The sequence below is a fragment of the Acanthochromis polyacanthus genome, chromosome 19 (assembly GCF_021347895.1).
Source record: "Acanthochromis polyacanthus isolate Apoly-LR-REF ecotype Palm Island chromosome 19, KAUST_Apoly_ChrSc, whole genome shotgun sequence".
Lineage (NCBI taxonomy): Eukaryota > Metazoa > Chordata > Actinopteri > Pomacentridae > Acanthochromis > Acanthochromis polyacanthus.
In genome coordinates, this window is record NC_067131.1 from 29,538,890 (window position 1) to 29,555,677 (window position 16,788).

The 16,788-nt window shown below is 39.4% G+C and overlaps 1 protein-coding gene across 3 annotated transcripts in view; it reads right to left on the bottom strand.

Moving 5' to 3' along the window:
• The window catches only part of baiap2b (BAR/IMD domain containing adaptor protein 2b), a 106,623-nt gene that overhangs the window by 36,585 nt on the left and 53,250 nt on the right, over positions 1-16,788 (bottom strand). For all 3 annotated transcript variants that reach the window (XM_051939824.1, XM_022190059.2, XM_022190057.2), the window contains 3 exons: positions 16,071-16,132; positions 14,944-15,015; positions 11,386-11,523 (listed from right to left, as the gene is read on the bottom strand). In XM_051939824.1, the coding sequence (XP_051795784.1) occupies positions 11,386-11,523; positions 14,944-15,015; positions 16,071-16,115 (255 nt within the window). In that variant the 5' untranslated portion in view covers positions 16,116-16,132. Of the gene's footprint in view, positions 1-11,385; positions 11,524-14,943; positions 15,016-16,070; positions 16,133-16,788 lie in introns of those variants that run through there.

Sequence of the window (16,788 nt, forward strand, 5' to 3'; positions counted from 1 at the left end):
TTTCTCCTCTTGCTGACATTATGCATGTACGAGCAAGAAAGCCATATGGTGTATATGACGTGAGCGCTTTTAACTCTCGGCATAGTTTATTACAGACCCCGGAGAATTCATATGCTGCACATTAAAGTACATTAAAGCACATTAATTCAGCACAGCTCAAGTCTTTTCCATTATTCATGTAACTTCAGTGCATCGGCCCTGCAGAGTATGTAGTGATCAGTCTCAGATATGGAGCCCTAATTAGATTCCAATCAGTCTTTCATGCCACTGTCAATCAGATGCTCTCCGCTTAAAGCTGCTTCTATGCACAAAATATAAATCTGACCAAAAGCTGCTTCTGGTTTCTGCTGACAGTGAGCACAATCAGCATTTAAGACATGTGCTTGGAAGGTGGTCTGGACCAGTGGTGCAAAAACTCTGCTGAGTAATGGAACATGTCAGCGAGTCAAACAGAGCATCGGTAATTATGTTCACTGAGAAAATGTGATATTTTTAAGATGTTTTCCCTCAAATTAGACTAATCTCACCAGAGGGATGTTAAGCACTGCGAGGCTGTATGCAGATTTATTCATGCAGTGTGGAGGTAAAAAGAACACCTGCGCCGCTCAAACTACTGCTGATGTTCCTTGAAACTTACAAACCTCTTCTGTGTCTCGACGAGATGAAGGCAAACAAACTGCCAAAGTGTTATAAGTAATAAACAGACTGTTGTGTTGAAAAGGCTATTTTTTCAGCGTTTCTACCTGTTTTGCACAGTTACAGTGAAGACGGACAGGAAATGTGTGGAGAGATGGCAGGGGAACAACATGCTGTTACTTTGAGAATTTGCAGTGGACTTTTACTCAAAGATACTGCAAAAGATAACATCAGCAGTAGTGGAGGGAATACTCCCTCCACTACTGCTGATGTTAGCTTAACACGAACATGGCTGTAGAGATTTCAGATTTAGGATTTCTGAAATTGTCTTCAAACAGAACTCAACAGATTCATCAAACTGACGTATACGGTTGCGAACAAAAACACCTGTGTATATCATGGCAGTCTTAAGTTTTTAATGACTCCTATAATTCTTTGTTTTCTAGGAACCAGTCACTAAAACATACGTGTCTTAGCCACAAAAAATAATCATCTACTTTTGTTTGGTGCTCTCACTCAACGGTTTGATCCGGTTGCTGCACGGAGCCATGAAATCTGAAATTCTGTTGTCATTTTTTGTTTTTTTTTGTTTTACCAGAATGGAAATGTGAATAAATGATGCATTTGATTGACTTAGATGATTGATTTCATTCGGCATTATAGGTTTTCTACTTATTCTAGGATTACATCTCAACTGCGTTCTTTTGGTTTCCGTCCACAAGCTTCTGGTTTCTCTTTGACTCCTCTTGACATAATTGGTTCAGATCAAGTGAATTTGTTGTCTTTCTGATTCAGACTTGTTTCTTCAGGTTCTTGATGGTTTAAATCAGGATTTGGGGGAGACTAGTTTAAAATCTTCATTCCAGGCTGATGGAACCATTTCTTTACCACATCTGATGTGTTTTTGGGCTCATTGTCTTGTTGAAACATCCAACTGTGTCCAAGATCAACCTTCTGCTGATGGTTTTAGGTTTTCCTGAAGAACGTGGAGGTAATCCTCCTTCTTCATTATTCCATTTATTTTGTGTAAAGCTCCAGTTCCACAGAGCATGATACTGCCACGACCATGCTGGATTGTAGGTTTGGTGTTCTTGGGGGTTGAAAAAAAAGACTCGCTCAAGATAGTCCTAAACCACTCCTAAAGAGGTCTAAAACCAGAACCAAGATCAAACTTAAACCAGTCAAAAAATGTTCTGAACCAGTCAGAATACAGTCTGAAACCAGTCTTGAAAAGTCAAAAGCAGTACAAAACTAGATGAGCCCTCAGTAGAGGGCAGAACCACGCCCTCTGCTGGCGAAAACCCTGTCCTCCCCATACAACTGATGCAATATGTATCAATTTTGATCATTGTACGCATCTCCCTCCCTACTTGATCTGCTGACCTGTAACTCCACAACTGAGCAGGGGACCTTAGACTGATACTATGTGCTAAGTTTGATTATCCTGACTTCAGCGGTTGCAGAGATATCGGACCGGACATAGCCACATACATACATACTTACCCAGCCAGATACCACACCGAATGCAATAACCCCGCCGACGTATCCGTCGGGCGTGGTTAATAAAGGCCAAAACCAAACCTAAACTCCTAAAAAGAAAAGTTCAAGACCTGCCCAAGATAGTCTGAAATCAGTCCTCAGTCAGAACCAGATCCAGTGTGAAATAAATCCTAAACCAAGTTTAAATCACATCTAAAACCAGGAGAACCAAGACTGAAACCAAACATAAACCAGTCCCAAGAAAGTCCAAAGCCAGTCCAACATACAGCCCCAGTGCATGATACTGCCACCACCATGCCTGATGGTAGGTTTAGTGTTCCTGGGGTTAAAGGCCTCAATTTCTCACCTCCAAACATATTTCTGCTCAGTTTTTGTTCCATCTGACCACAGAACTTTCCTCCAAAAGGTCTTTTCTTTGTCCATGTGATCAGCAGCAGCTTTACATGATCTATATTTAGTAGAGGCTTCAACAAAATGGACTGTGCAAATGCAGAATTTTGTAATTTTCCCAGAAAACCTATAATAAATTGTTGAAGGAACCAAAATGCATAGTCGTTTTGTGAAAAAGATATACATTTCAATCATTCATTCAGAGAAAATGAAGAGCTATCAGAGTCATTGGAAATGTAAGACTGCCATGATGCACAAGCGGATGAAAACTTTAATTCACAGCTTTACGTTCGAGATAAAAGACCTGCATATTCGAGAGTCTTCAGATGATGTTTGTTTCATAGCCATCTGAAAATATACTTAAAAAAATGAAAATATCCTCATAGCCATCTGTAGCTTTAAGTGGAAATTAGCTGTGGATCATCACTGGAGTGTTTGTTTTTAAAATTGGGTTTCATAGACCTTTCAAAGATTCTTTACAGTTTGAACGTCACAGGATACCACATCATAGCTCGATTCTATTTTTCCCCCAACGTAATGATTAAAACAAACGTGTCAGAATATGAATTCCTAAACATGGACGAGAACTACATTTCTCTCAAATCCATAAACTGATTCGACAACATCTACATGAAACTTTGAGGCAGAAATGCGTTTGATGCAGCCCTCCAAAAGGAAAACAGAAGAACGGAGGCGACAGAAGAAGATCATTAATCACGGCCAAGTCGAGCGATTCAGAGCGACTCCTCCAGCAGGTCCTCCTCCTCCTGGTTTACACTTACATACTTCCTCTCGTCCTCCTTTTTATCAACCAGCCAGCCATTGAAAAAGTCAGAAAGTGGAACTAAGCAGGTGGAAAGTGTTTACATGAGGCAGGTAATTCTCTCTTCCTCGTCATCCTTCCTCACGGCTTTCAAGTCGGATCGGCGTTGCAACTCTGCACTCGCGTGTCGGGAACTGCAATTAATATCACTCACAATGTTGCCTCCCGTGGAGAAAGATCTCATTAAAAAGTGTCCACAGCACTGCTCAGTTTCTTTAGAAAAGAGACGGAGGAACATAGACTCTCAGACAGTCTGTGTCTTGCACTGTAACAAGAGAAAAGTCAGTTCTTTTAGCAACAAAGCAGCTTTTTTCCGACTCAAACCCTCTTAATGCTGATGTAATGTCTCCTCCTACACTGTCAGTGCCAACGCGACTCAATCAAGGCAGCAACTAGCGGCTTTTTAAATCAATCTCCATTATAAGCCACTTATCAATCACTAGTTTAGTCTATAAAAAGTCAGATGAAAGTGAAAACACACCATGTGCATGTAGAATTCTGTGTCTGCAAATATATAAAACTGAGAAAGGTAGAAAATCCTCAAGTTTGGGAAGCTGGAAGTGGGAAATGTTTGCCGATTTAAGCTTGAAAAATGAAAAAAAAATCCTCATGAATATATTTTTACAAAAAAATCTGAAGAAAAATAAGACCAACAAACATAATTCTGAGTAATTTTCTACTCTAGTCATCATCCTGGGACCCCTTTCTACTCATCCAGTGACCTCCGGCAGGACTTTACACCCACAGTTTGAGAACCACTGGCTTGAATGATTAATTAACCAAGATCGCTGATGTTTACTATTCTGTGAATGGACTAACTGCTATGGCATTAATCATAGCATCGATTGGAGGCCAGAGGCTCTGCTTCCCAAATGAAAATGCGTCAACAAACCTCAGGCCAGACGTTGTGCCGCGGTCTGCCTCGCTACATTTCATTTACGTCATGGAGCTTGTAGTGCCCCAAGAGGGTGCAGGGGAGGAGGTTTATGAGAAGCTCTGCTAGCCTGCAGGTGATGTAAACAAGGCTGGAAATCAAAGATGCATTAGTTTTAGACGGTTTGTAGACACGTCACCACTACAAACAGCAGCTCTGAGCAGCAAAAGAGGGAAGTCAGGGGTTTTAGATGAAGAGAAAGAACTTCATCTGGGTTTATAAGTGAGTGAGTGGCATCTAGGGGGTGGTGGGATGTTGAGATTTACTCCTGAACCCTTTGGAGAGGTTTAAGGCTCATCAGCGAAACACCAACGAATGAAGGTGCCAAATTGTGCCACCAGTTCTCCTTAAAGATTTACTAGGAGCATTGAGTCACCCACTTCTACTGCAGACTACAAGGTAACTTCAAGGACGTCATAGGTTTTTGATAAGTCAGACGACAGATTTGCATTTAGTCTTCACAGATCTTTAAAATGACGGGACAGACTGAAGGAACCTTTAGATTTCTGGAGCAAAACACCAACAAAGGCTGGCGCCCAGGTGTGCCATCATTTCTACATACATGAGAACCTTAAACCACCCACTTCTCTTGCAGACTGCAAAGTAACGCTACAGATGCCGTATTTTGATGCTTTTTGATAAGTCGGTCAACAAATTTGCATTGACTTCAGAGCTTTAAAATGCGTTGAAAACTCAGATCAAGGACTGAAGGAACCTTTAGGTTTTTTGAGCGTTTGAAGACATAAAGCTACAATTTCCACCAATCAAACCTAACCCAGGAAGCTTCACCACATGACACTTTACAGTTTGCATTTCCGAACACCTAAAGATTGCTTTGGGGTTTTTAAATGACAGAATGGAGTATTACTTTAGAATGTCAGTCATTTTAAAAATAGTTCTTTACAGAAGTTCACGGTTTAGTTTTGCATTTTCTTAAATCTGTCAATAGTAACTCATTTAAATGGAAGGAAAATATATTTAGCATCTTTGGCAGCCTTCACTTTTAGTCGATTCCACCTCCAACAGAGTAAAGGCAGCATGTTTCAGGAGAAGAATTAAAAGATATTAAAGGTAGTGCAACATAACAGACCAGATCTAATACCAGTGTCAATGGCCGTATTTACGTAATATATTTCTATGGACATTTTAGGAGAAATTTCATTTCAGAGACAATATTTTTGTATTATTTAGTAGAAAAGATTACTGGAACCAGCAACATTTCTGAAGTTTTTTTGAACTTGCGATGGTTATTTTTATTGCTTCTTGAAGCAAAATTGGCATGAAAGTTGAACATTTTTAAATTATTAAATAAGTTCTCACAGCTTTGTTTCTCGTAGATGTTTTTATATGCACTTGAGGTGGTTTATGACCGTCTAAAAAGAATTAATGAGCTTCATGAGAGATGGGAACACCTTTTCTAAAGTTCTTAAGTTTAGTTCCATTTCTAGACGATGACCAAACAACCGGTTTTTGTGTCCATCTTCTTCTACTCTGTTTATCAGGTGTAACATAGCCAATAGCGCCACCTTCTGGTACCAGTAACAGCACTACTTAGATTAGTTGCTCTAAAGACTGATTCACATTTTCTTTTTCTCATTTTTCTTTATTAAACAATAGAAACAAGAAAATTCTGCAGGACAAAGCAGTGAGGATGGTTGAACATTTTTTATATTTTATTAGCATCATCCAACCTCTACTAACTTCCTTTTCTCCACATCATATTCTAGTAGAAATACACTAATAGATTAATCAGCCTGCATTCTGAGCTCAGGCAGGATCTCTGTTTTATTGCTCCTGAGGACTTTATATTAATATGAATCATGAGCAGGAGGAGCGATTACTTTAATCTGTGCTGTTCATTTTTTGTCCCCCTTTCTTCTTCGTCTTGCTGCTCCAAAAGGCTCCAGCGAGCTGTGGCGTGGTTTAATTAAAAGTCGGACAGCAAGGACAACGCTTTACACAGCGTCATTATGCAGAAGCAAGCGAGCAAACACATTCACAGCAGCTTTCAAGCTTTGCACAAACATACTGTCTGCCATAAGCGCTGGGATTCAGACTGTATAGGCACCATATTGCATCTTCAACGAGCCAGATCTGTTCTTTCACCTTTGAGTTATGTCGCCTGTTAGTGCCAAAGCCTGAATCCCACGACTGCCCACATGATGCACAACAGGAATCTGGCAACTAAATGCACATGTCACTCCGTACATGCTGTAAAAATGCTATTCAGATGTCCACAATGCACAAACAAACGTGATTGTATTTAGCTGACTGTGCAGCCTTGACTTTGAAATACAAAAATTCCTACACTGTCAGAAAGCAACACAGACTATAGCACTCTTCACCAGCAGTTCAACAACTTAAACCTTTTGCAGTTTAAAAAAATACACCAAAATGAGTCCACTGTTCCTCTACCTTCAATGAAATTTGTAGGATTTTAAGCTATTCTGTGTATCATGGCAGCCTTGAGTTTCCAATTACTTTTCTTTTCATTTGAAGGAATCATTCAAACACACAATAATCATCTATTTTGGTTCTTTAATAGATTCATTATGGGTCGTCTACTTATTGTAAGTGTTCACCTCAACTTGGCACTTTTGGTTTCCATCTACAGCCTTCTGGTTTCTCTTTGACCCCAGGGACAGAATTGGTTCAGATCAACTGAATTTGCTATCTTTCAGACTCAGACTTGGTTCTTCAGGTTCTTGATGGGTTTCAGTCAGGACTTTGGGGAGACCAGTGTAGAACCTTCATTCCAGCCTGATGGAAACATTTCTTTACCACGACAGATGTGTGTTTGGGCTCATTGTCCTGTTGAAACATCCAACTGTGTCCAAGATTAACCTTCTGCAGATGGTTTTAGGTTTTCCTGAAGAACGTGGAGGTGATCCTCCTTCATTATTCCATTTATTTTGTTTAAAGCTCTAATTCCACAGAGCATGATACTGCCACCACCATGCTTGATGGTAGGTTTGGTGTTCTTGGGGTTAAAAAAAAAAAAAAGACATGCCCAAGACAGTCATAAACCAGTCCTTAAAAGGTCTAAAACCAGGACCAAAATCAAACCTAAACTAGTCACAAAAACATTCAGAACCAGTCAGAACAGTCTGAAACCGATCCTAAATCAGTCCTGAAAAAGTCAAAAACCAGTACAAAACCAGTCCGACATACAGTCAGAAACCAGTCCAAAAGCACTTCCAGAAAGCCCCAGAGCATGATACTGCCATCACCATGCTTGATGGTAGGTTTGGTGTTCAGTTCAGTGATCAGTTTTTATCCTGCTGACTAGCAATGAGGTTGAAAAAGACATACACGCTTGTGCTAGTGTCTGAAATTCAAACTACTGAGGTTTTATAGATTGTGGATTTCCTACTCAAGATGAAAAAGGGGTGACAGCAGAGGTCTCCCAGCTGAGACCGGAGCTTTCACACCCAGTAAGCCGCTAAAGCCCAGAGGAGCTGCAGGACTTTGGGCCTCGATGTTCCCGTACCGCTGCCGTTTCCCCTGTATTGATTTTTTGGAGCAACTGCCCCGACCGGCCCTTTCACGCTCCAGCAGTCATCCATCGCAACAACACTAACAATTACAAAATAATTACCTCCCCTGTCGCTGCCGCCCTGCACCGCTCCGGCCTCTGGAAGTGCTGCACAATTAGCCCCTAACCTCTGACTCCATGTTTCCTCTGTACTGTAATGATGAGGTGAAATAGTGTCTGAGGCAAGACGTATGTCTCGTTCTGCAACCATTATAAGATTTATCAAATTGTGCTGATTCCAGACAAATCTGAGTGTTTCATAAACCATCTGTGAGTCCTTGAACATTTAAAAAGATTACATTTTTGACTCTTCCGGAAAATTAAACGCTCTTGAAACAGATCTATTCCAACTACTTAATTAAATGCAAAAATCTAATTTAGTGATGTAGAGAAACCTTTCAGCTGCACACATGATGGATTGGGTTGACATAATAATCAGCCTAATATTGTGCATCATTTAAAGGCAAATTTCTGTGTGGATTGATTAAATATCTTATTTCAAGTTGAGGTAACTCAATGAAATTTGCTTGATATTTAAATTTTTCTTCAACTTGAATACAGGGTTTTAAGTCTTCTACATCTTAACAGTTTCAGACATTAAAAAATACTTTAGATTGAAACAGAAATATTAATGTGAACAACTCGTGATTTTAGAAAAGCGAACAAAACTGTGCGTAACGCCTACGTCAACAGTTGTTCCTTCAGAATGTGTGAAATTACAGAGTTGAAGTGGATTCAAATGCACAAAAAATGTCATTATTTAACAGATGTCTGCTGTCATTTTCAGCATTTTTGCAGAAGTTTATCCCTTCTTGCTGCCAAATTTCCCCTATTTTATGGATTTTTTTCCTATTTTGTACAGTGTATATGCGGGTGCAGCTCCTAATAAACAAAAGAAAACTGGAGCCCATCACACCAGTCAAGACTCTTAAATTTCAGACCAAAGAGCAGACAGTAATCATTACTACATTGGGTACTACTCCAGTACTCATAGGTTGAACTTGGCTACTCTCCTGTACAGTTTTCTGACTGTATCTTTCTCTATCGCAGGTAAGAAATCTGAAACACTTGAAGCGGCACTCAAACTTGCCTTTATAGCATTTTCTACTTCAGCTTGTGTCTCCAGACCACTTTTAGAAGCGATGACGCACACACACAAGGTGAAAACAATTCTGCAGTGGCCGCTACTAAACACAAAAACTCTTCACCGTCCTTCCCGTTATCTCCTTATCCTCCATCGACCTCCCAGTGGACGGACAGCATCATCTCCTGTCCAGCTTGTGTAAGAGAACCGCCCACCATGTGTCACTGCGACGCCTACGGACACCGAGCAGCGTCTAAATCACGCCTCCACCGCAGCAGCTACCTGAACATGGCGGAAATATGCCTCACTTAACCCCAATCACCTGCCCCGCATACCATAAACAAATGTTATGCAACAGAAAGAAGCGCAGCCGCTGATGACGGAGATAAATACACAAAGTTATGGAAGCACTTTGGCAGAGATACAAAGTCAAAGTATCTGAATATTCTCATAACACTTAACGGAATAGCTTAGCCTTGCGGTGTTTGTATTCAACTCTCCTGTTGGGTTAATTTCTCAGGAATAACAGTGATGTTCCTGGGTCAGTTTGATGTTTAATTATCCAACACCAGTCAGAAAAAAACAGTCCAAAACCAAAATCAGCTTCAGAAACTGTCAAAAAAAAAAAAAGTCAAAAACAATATCGCACAACACTGAGACCAAAATCAAATCTAAAGTAGTATCAAAGAAAAGTCACAGAAAACTGGTGTGAAGTGCATTCATTATATGTCAGAGGTGCACCTAAGAAAGTGGCAAATAGGACTAATACCTGACTATGCAATAAAACCCCTGAATGCAATATTAAAATCAAAAAAAGTATCAAAAATAATCAAAAAACGAAAGAATACAACAACATTAAATGCTTGAAAATTTTCTCTTTCAAAAGCAAAAATATGATAAAAAGTGTTTTTTTTTTAAGCTCCAAAGCTATATTTAGGTAGCTATATTGCACTCATTTACTGGTGTAGAACCAAATAGCTTTTGGATATTCCAAATTTGGCTGCAAGAAAGTGCAAACTATTTAACAATTCTTCATTTAGGCAGAGATTAATTCATTATTAAATGTATCATTGCAGAAAAATTAAGCAACAAAAGTGTTTAACTGCACATTTTCCTTTGAAGTTTGTGAGTGTTAAGTTTAAATTTCAACACAATCCGGTGAAAATAAATGAAGAGTGAAGCCTGTTAAAAGGGATACAGATCTATTAATAGAACTGGATTTGCATTATAGCCACTAAAAAGTGTACAGACGGTATAAAAACGCCTTTATAACGTAAATAATATTTTTTATCAGTTAACTCTCCTGTTAGGTTAATTTCTCAGAAACAGCTATGATGCTCCTGGATCAATTTCAAGTTTAATTATCCAAAAATGGCAGAAACCAAAGAAATCCCAAAAATCATTGTTTGTATATCATTATTAACTGCATTCAGTCAATAAGAAGTGCAATGGTTGCTCAAAGATCATGGTTCAATGAGGATAATTCAGTTGTTTTCCTTAAAAAAATAAATGCATGTTTTTTTTATTGCGTATCAGAAAAACCTACATATAAAATACAATAGTTCTACATGAGTGATTTTTTTTAAATTTTATTTTACATTTTGAATTTTTTTTCTTTTTATGGAGTTGATAAATTAACAGAAGTCACCTCTTCCATTTCATTTCACATGTTTTTGGGTTTTTTTAAAAACATTTTTTAACTTTAAAATGGGCCAGTTTGACCCGCAACAGAACAAGAGGGTTTATACTACTTACAGGTTTCTTTTAGTACTCTAACTTTTCTATTAGGACTTTCAAAATCTAATTTATCTACACCTAAAATAGCCCAAATTAGAATAGAAACTGAGTGTGTTAGGTCTGGAAGCACATGCATCATTTATATGCAAAGTTTAATTGGGATTCGGTGCTGTTTGGTGTCTTAGATGAAGAAAATTTCACTCTTTCCAAGGTGTTCTACAAGTTTTAGTGCATTTACATGATAATCACTAAATAAATCATTTAAAAAAAAAACTCAAATGCATATCTATTTCCACTTCTCTCAGCGTGAAGAGCGTCACAAACTGCCCGGTTGGGGGCCCCATCCCATTCAGCTCAGCACGTCCTATCCCATCAGCCCCAGCGGTGGCAGTCATGGATTACCAGACGCACTGAAGCTCAAATCCCATCAGGAGGAGGGAAGGAGCGTCTGAGAGGTACATGATAGACTGAAGAGTCAGCACGAGTTCACCAAATGCGTGTGATTCCAGTTCTGACTTCGCTGGAGTAAAAGACGGAGGAATAAATGTTTTCCCAACAGGGTCGCATTCCTCTGGCTGTTGTAAACATGTTGGCAGCGTTTTTATACAGCCAGCCTGAAGGTTATTGATCAGTGATCCATTGAAGTAGCTTAACCTATACAGAATTTAAAATACAAGCCACCTGCACACATCTGCCTTCATGAATACACAACAGAAACACAGAGACAAACACAAAGTGGAACTGACCTGCATCTCCTTGTCTCCATACTTGGACGGGTGTTTGCTGCCCTGACTCTTCCTGCGCAGCTTCTTCAGCTCGGCCTGGCATTTCTCCAAACTCTCCCCTTTGCTCTTGTGCTCCATCTGGTACTTCTTCAGCGCCGCCTGAGGGGGGCAGCACAAAGTCAGTGGGGTCACGGCGACGTGCATTTGTTTCTCATTGGCCTTACGAGCTTCTGTTTTACTGCCTGACTGTTGCAGAACGAAGCAGAATTTTCTTTTTTGTGCATATGCGGTAGGGCTGGGCGATATGACCAAAATTTTATATCCCGATATAGCTTATTTTATATCCCGATAAGATATACATCACGATATAGCATATTTTTGGTAAAATTCAATGAATGAATGGGACCGGGCAGCGGCATACCTTTCAAAGTACGGTAGTCTGATGCTTGTCGGTCTTTTTAAATCCAAACCACCGCCATATGACAGAAGTTCCCCCTCTCTTAGGTACAAGCTCGTCGGTTTGAGCTGGTTGTTCGTGTGCATATTTCCCAGTTTGCATATAACTGTAATCAACGTTGTAGGAGATGAATAACGTTGTGGAAGAGACCAAAAAGTGAGTATAAAACACCCAAAATATGTTTTTGAACTAGAGGCTAAACGCTGTGGTTTATTTTAGTACGACAGTGAAGAAAACATTTTCATTTATATCTCGCTCCGTAAGTCTGGATGGGATCTGTAGTGACTTTGTGCATGCGCGATGACTTTGTGCATGCGCAATTCATCTGTTGTCTGGCCACGGAGTGATGTCGCTCGGACGCTTTGGAAAGTCGCTAGATTTAGCGAGAAAGTCGCTAAGTTGGCAACACTGCCGAGGCCGCGCATAGATATGCGGCCGCATGCCTGGGCTTGCCGTAAGGCACGTCGGTGACGTACAATACTGCCGTAAAGCGTGTTTTGCGACACTGCGATATAAACGATAGGATCTTCACATAAAGCGATAGACATTTTCTATCGTCCAGACGATATTTATCGTCATATCGTCCAGCCCTAATTTGCAGTTACTGTAGCACAGCTGGACTAAACCTTCATGGGCAAACCAAACTTATCCTTGCAAACAAAAGCCCACAAAAAAAAATTTAATTTGATTTTAAAAAGTGCATACTAATGCCCCAAAATTCTGTTTGCTTCATCTCCAAATTCATTACTGCACCCACATGTGTCTAAATTTAGAAAAATAACACTTGCAAAAAACATACTTGGAAAAAAAAACCCGACAAAAAACTTGCCAAAATTTGAAAAAGAAGCTTTTTCGTCGTCATAATGCTGTGCAAGACGGAAATGCAAAGAAAACTCATCATTTTCTATCTGTGAATTGTGTCGTTTTTATCTAAATCTGACCACATCCAACCTTAACCTGCACCAACACCATGTCTGTGTGATGCTTTTATGCTTATATTATGCAAAATCTGTGATGAACAACACAAAAGGAGCATGCTAATCCAAGCTGCAGTGATCAGGACTTAGTGCCATCTAGTGGCAAGTGTGCAGACTGCAGAGCCTACTGCAGACAAACAGCGGTACAACATGGTGGATTCCATGTTCATTTCAGGTGATCAAACATAATAAAAGCATTATTATGAACACTGCATTCAATTTCTGCCAGCAGATCCCTCTAAATCCTGCAATTTTAAGATGTGAAGTCATTTATGGCTCTTTAGTCCATTTGCATTTGAGTACATCATCGTTTTTGACTAATATCCAAATGACATTCAGCCAAGACCCTCCAAACATGCTGATACGTCCTGTGTCTAAAATTATAAAATGTTTTTGGGACTTATTCCAAACTGCCATAAATAAATTTGTCCGTATAAGTTGTTTCTTCTCTATTTTTTTTTCCTGCAAAACTCCTCATTTTCACAGAATGACTCATAATTGAGAGTTGGAAGTAATTTATATAACTTGCTGCAGTGGTTTGGATGAAAGCTGGTGGAAAAATTAAGGACAGAGTGTTCATTTTGTCTCCAGGCCAGTGGTTTTATGAGCGCTGTATTCCCCATCACTCTGCTCCCCTGAGAGGCCTCGCTGACGTTAAAGGTGATGTTTTATTCAAGCTGGTGGTGGGTCAGGTACGCCGTTACATAACATGATGCCATGCGAACCTCCTCGAGTAGTAATACTTCACATCGGAGCTCGGAATAATATTTCAAAAAATCCTTCGATTAATAATTAAAGCGGCAATCTTCTTTGCTGAAACTGAAAAAAAAACGGAGTGGGACCTAAAATAAATTCCAATTACATAATTTCCAGCTTCAGTACAGTTTAAGACTGAACATTTATGAGGAAAAACTGCCAGGAATCGCTGCCTATAAATGTCTATTTAACATATTAAGTGAAAGTGATAAGTGAAATCCGCCTCCAGCTTTCATTACTCAGCACAGGTTCTCATATTTCCTCAATGACTCTTTCTGAAAAGCTGACATCTGCAGTATTCTGTTAACATTTCCAATAATAAGTAATAAATGCTATGTATTAACATGTTGACACTCTAATAAAGACACAAATGGATTGATCAGAATGCCAAATACTACAAAAAACGGAACATTTTAAACTGAATTTGTTCATTTTTTGTAAAAAAAAAAAGAAAAAAGAAAAAAGAAAAATGCTACAAAATGCTATAAAAATAGATTTTTGGCAAAATGTCAGTTTCCTTTTAGCTCTGATTTGATCTCCACCAACCAAAAAATTAGCAGCTAAGTGTTCCACTGTCTCTATCAGCTAGTATTAGCAGATTAGAATGCCAAATAGTACAAAAAACCCAAGTTTTTCTTGTATTTTAACTTAAATTTGTTCTTTTTTTTTTAGCAAAAAAACAGAAAAATGGTACAAAATGCTCTAAAAAGCGATTATTGGCTGTATGTCACTCTCCTTTAAGCTCTGCTTTGGTTTCCACCAACTTCTAAAATAATTAGCAGCTAAATCTTCTGCCTCCACCAGGTAGTACTATTAGACCACAGAAAAATGCAATAAAATGCCAGAAAAAGCAATTATTTATGATATGTCAGTCTGCTTTTAGCTCTGCTTTGGTGTCCACCGACTTCTAAAAAAAGTTGCTGCTAAATGTTCGACTGCATGCACCAGTTATTAAATCAGAATGCCAAATGTTCCAAATATGACCAAAAAAAAAAAAAGTTCATTTCCTAATTAAAAAATGCTACAGAATGCTATAAAAAATGCTAATTGCCTCTATATCACTGTCCTTTTAGTTCTGCTTTGGTTGTCTGAGAAAAATTAGCTGCTAAATGTTCTACTGCCTCCGCCAGCTGGTTTTAAAATTTGTTTGTCGATGGTGCACAGCAGGTTTATCAGCAAAATAGCTGCTTGACGCTGCAGGAATCAAAGCTGAACAGAGTGCTGAGGCTGCAAATTTGCTGCAAAGCTGAAACAACGAGCTAAAAGAGGCTAAAGGGCTCAGTGTAAGGTTTAGTGGTGCAATTCTCTGGATTTGTCACATAACTCAGAGGCTTGTGAAACCACCGTGGCCTTATAATACACTGTGGACTCTGAAAAAGGGAAACTCACATTCAGGTAGCGGGCGTCCAGCTCCACCTTCTTCTCCAGCTCTGTGAGCAGCTCGTTGTGGAACGACTTGAGCTGCAAGAAACACACACAGACCTCAAAAACAATGCAACACAAACACAACCTCAATCAGACATGCTCAACCGCAGCGGCTCATTTTCACAACAAGGAATGCAGAGACAGTTTTGGCTGTCGTGGTGCAAGAGGGACCCGTGTTTGTGTTGCCTTCAGAAATGCCACACCCAAAGGATTATGGGAGAATGTTTGGCATGTGAAGCGCATTTGTTGTCTTTGCATATACAGCATGTACTCATCTGTTTGTGTGTGTAAACATGGAGAGCAAAGTTGAACCAGGGGTGAAAAAACAGTTTGTTTACATACAGTACAGATAGGTTCACATAATGCATTTCCAATGATAAAAAAAAAATCCTCTTTCCTTCCCACTTATCCATATAACATTTTCTTAAACTAGCATCAGCAATATATTAGCTTTAAATGCACTGATTTCCACATTTAAGACTGCAAAGAACACTTATTTCAATGCCTAGAAACATAAACAGTCGTATATATATGACAATAGTTTTCTGCATCTGCTCACTGCCTCCTTTCTACATTGTGCTGTTGTCATTGCTGTGGTTCTTTGACATCCATTATCCAAAAAGATCGAGGACAAACAATTTCAAAAATACCCTTTAACATAATTTGCATAGAGATTAAAGCCCGGCTGTTCTTCGCTTCTTCTCCTCGCTTGACTGAACGTTTTCTTCTAATGTTGCCACAATTGGCCAATTTTCTCTTTGTCAGTTTCAAAGAAGGACCTTTGAAGAACTGAAATGAAAACGTTTCTCGGTCTGTAATAGTTGTAATTTACAAATCAGCTCAGTAAACACACCGTACTTAAGTGAGGATGAGCCGCCGCCGCCGCCTTGGGTAAATAGAAGTACTCTAGAAGATACTCAAGTACGGTAAAGAGTGTGTCTTGTGGAATATTAAACACAAAATATAGCATCTGATGTGGGAAGTCCAAAACAAAAGGCGCCACAATCTGTTTGGTTCCCATCTCACGGCTTAAAAGAAGTGCTGATTTTAGCAACACCACCACCAACCACAAACCACCACCACATGCTCACCATCTCCTCAAGCTGGATCTGGATCTGTCTGTGCACTTCAGCCATCTGAAAGAGCACCTCCCCTGCAGAGACAAGACAAAAAGAAGAGAGACAATAAACAAAAAGAGGGAGGGGAGAGAGAAGAGAGAGTGATATTAAATCTGTGAGAGCTGCATATGTCGTGCAAAAAAACCAAAAACAAACCATGCAGCCACACGGAACACATGAGAGACAGGGGTATGGTGTCCACGGGAGCGATGGACAGGATGAAACGTTGCAGACGAAACTCAAACCAGTGACCCAAACAAAACCAAAAAAAAAAAAAAACACTACAGAAATATGCAGCACAGACTTAATGAATGAAAAAAATTATCAGAGAGTTACTCAAGAATCCTACTGTAAAAAACTACTCAGAGGTTCTTCGAGGTTTAACCAAGAGCTTGCAACACTACTTTGCATTGAGACATACGTTGTACTACAGCATAACAGGGGAGAAACACCAAAGAAAGCCAGAAAGAAAATCAAAAGCTAGAAGAAAAAAAAAGAGAAAAGAAAAAAAAAAAACACAAAAGATAAGTCGAAAATAAGGGATGATTCATGCAGCCAGGGAGGTGCGTGTTGTTTTAAGATACCTACATGCTGCCTCTTCTGAATATGCAATGCATTGTAAAAAAAAGGAACAAAAAGATCTAGTTTGAGCAAAGAACAGAGGGAGAGAGACCTGGAGAGACAGTGACAG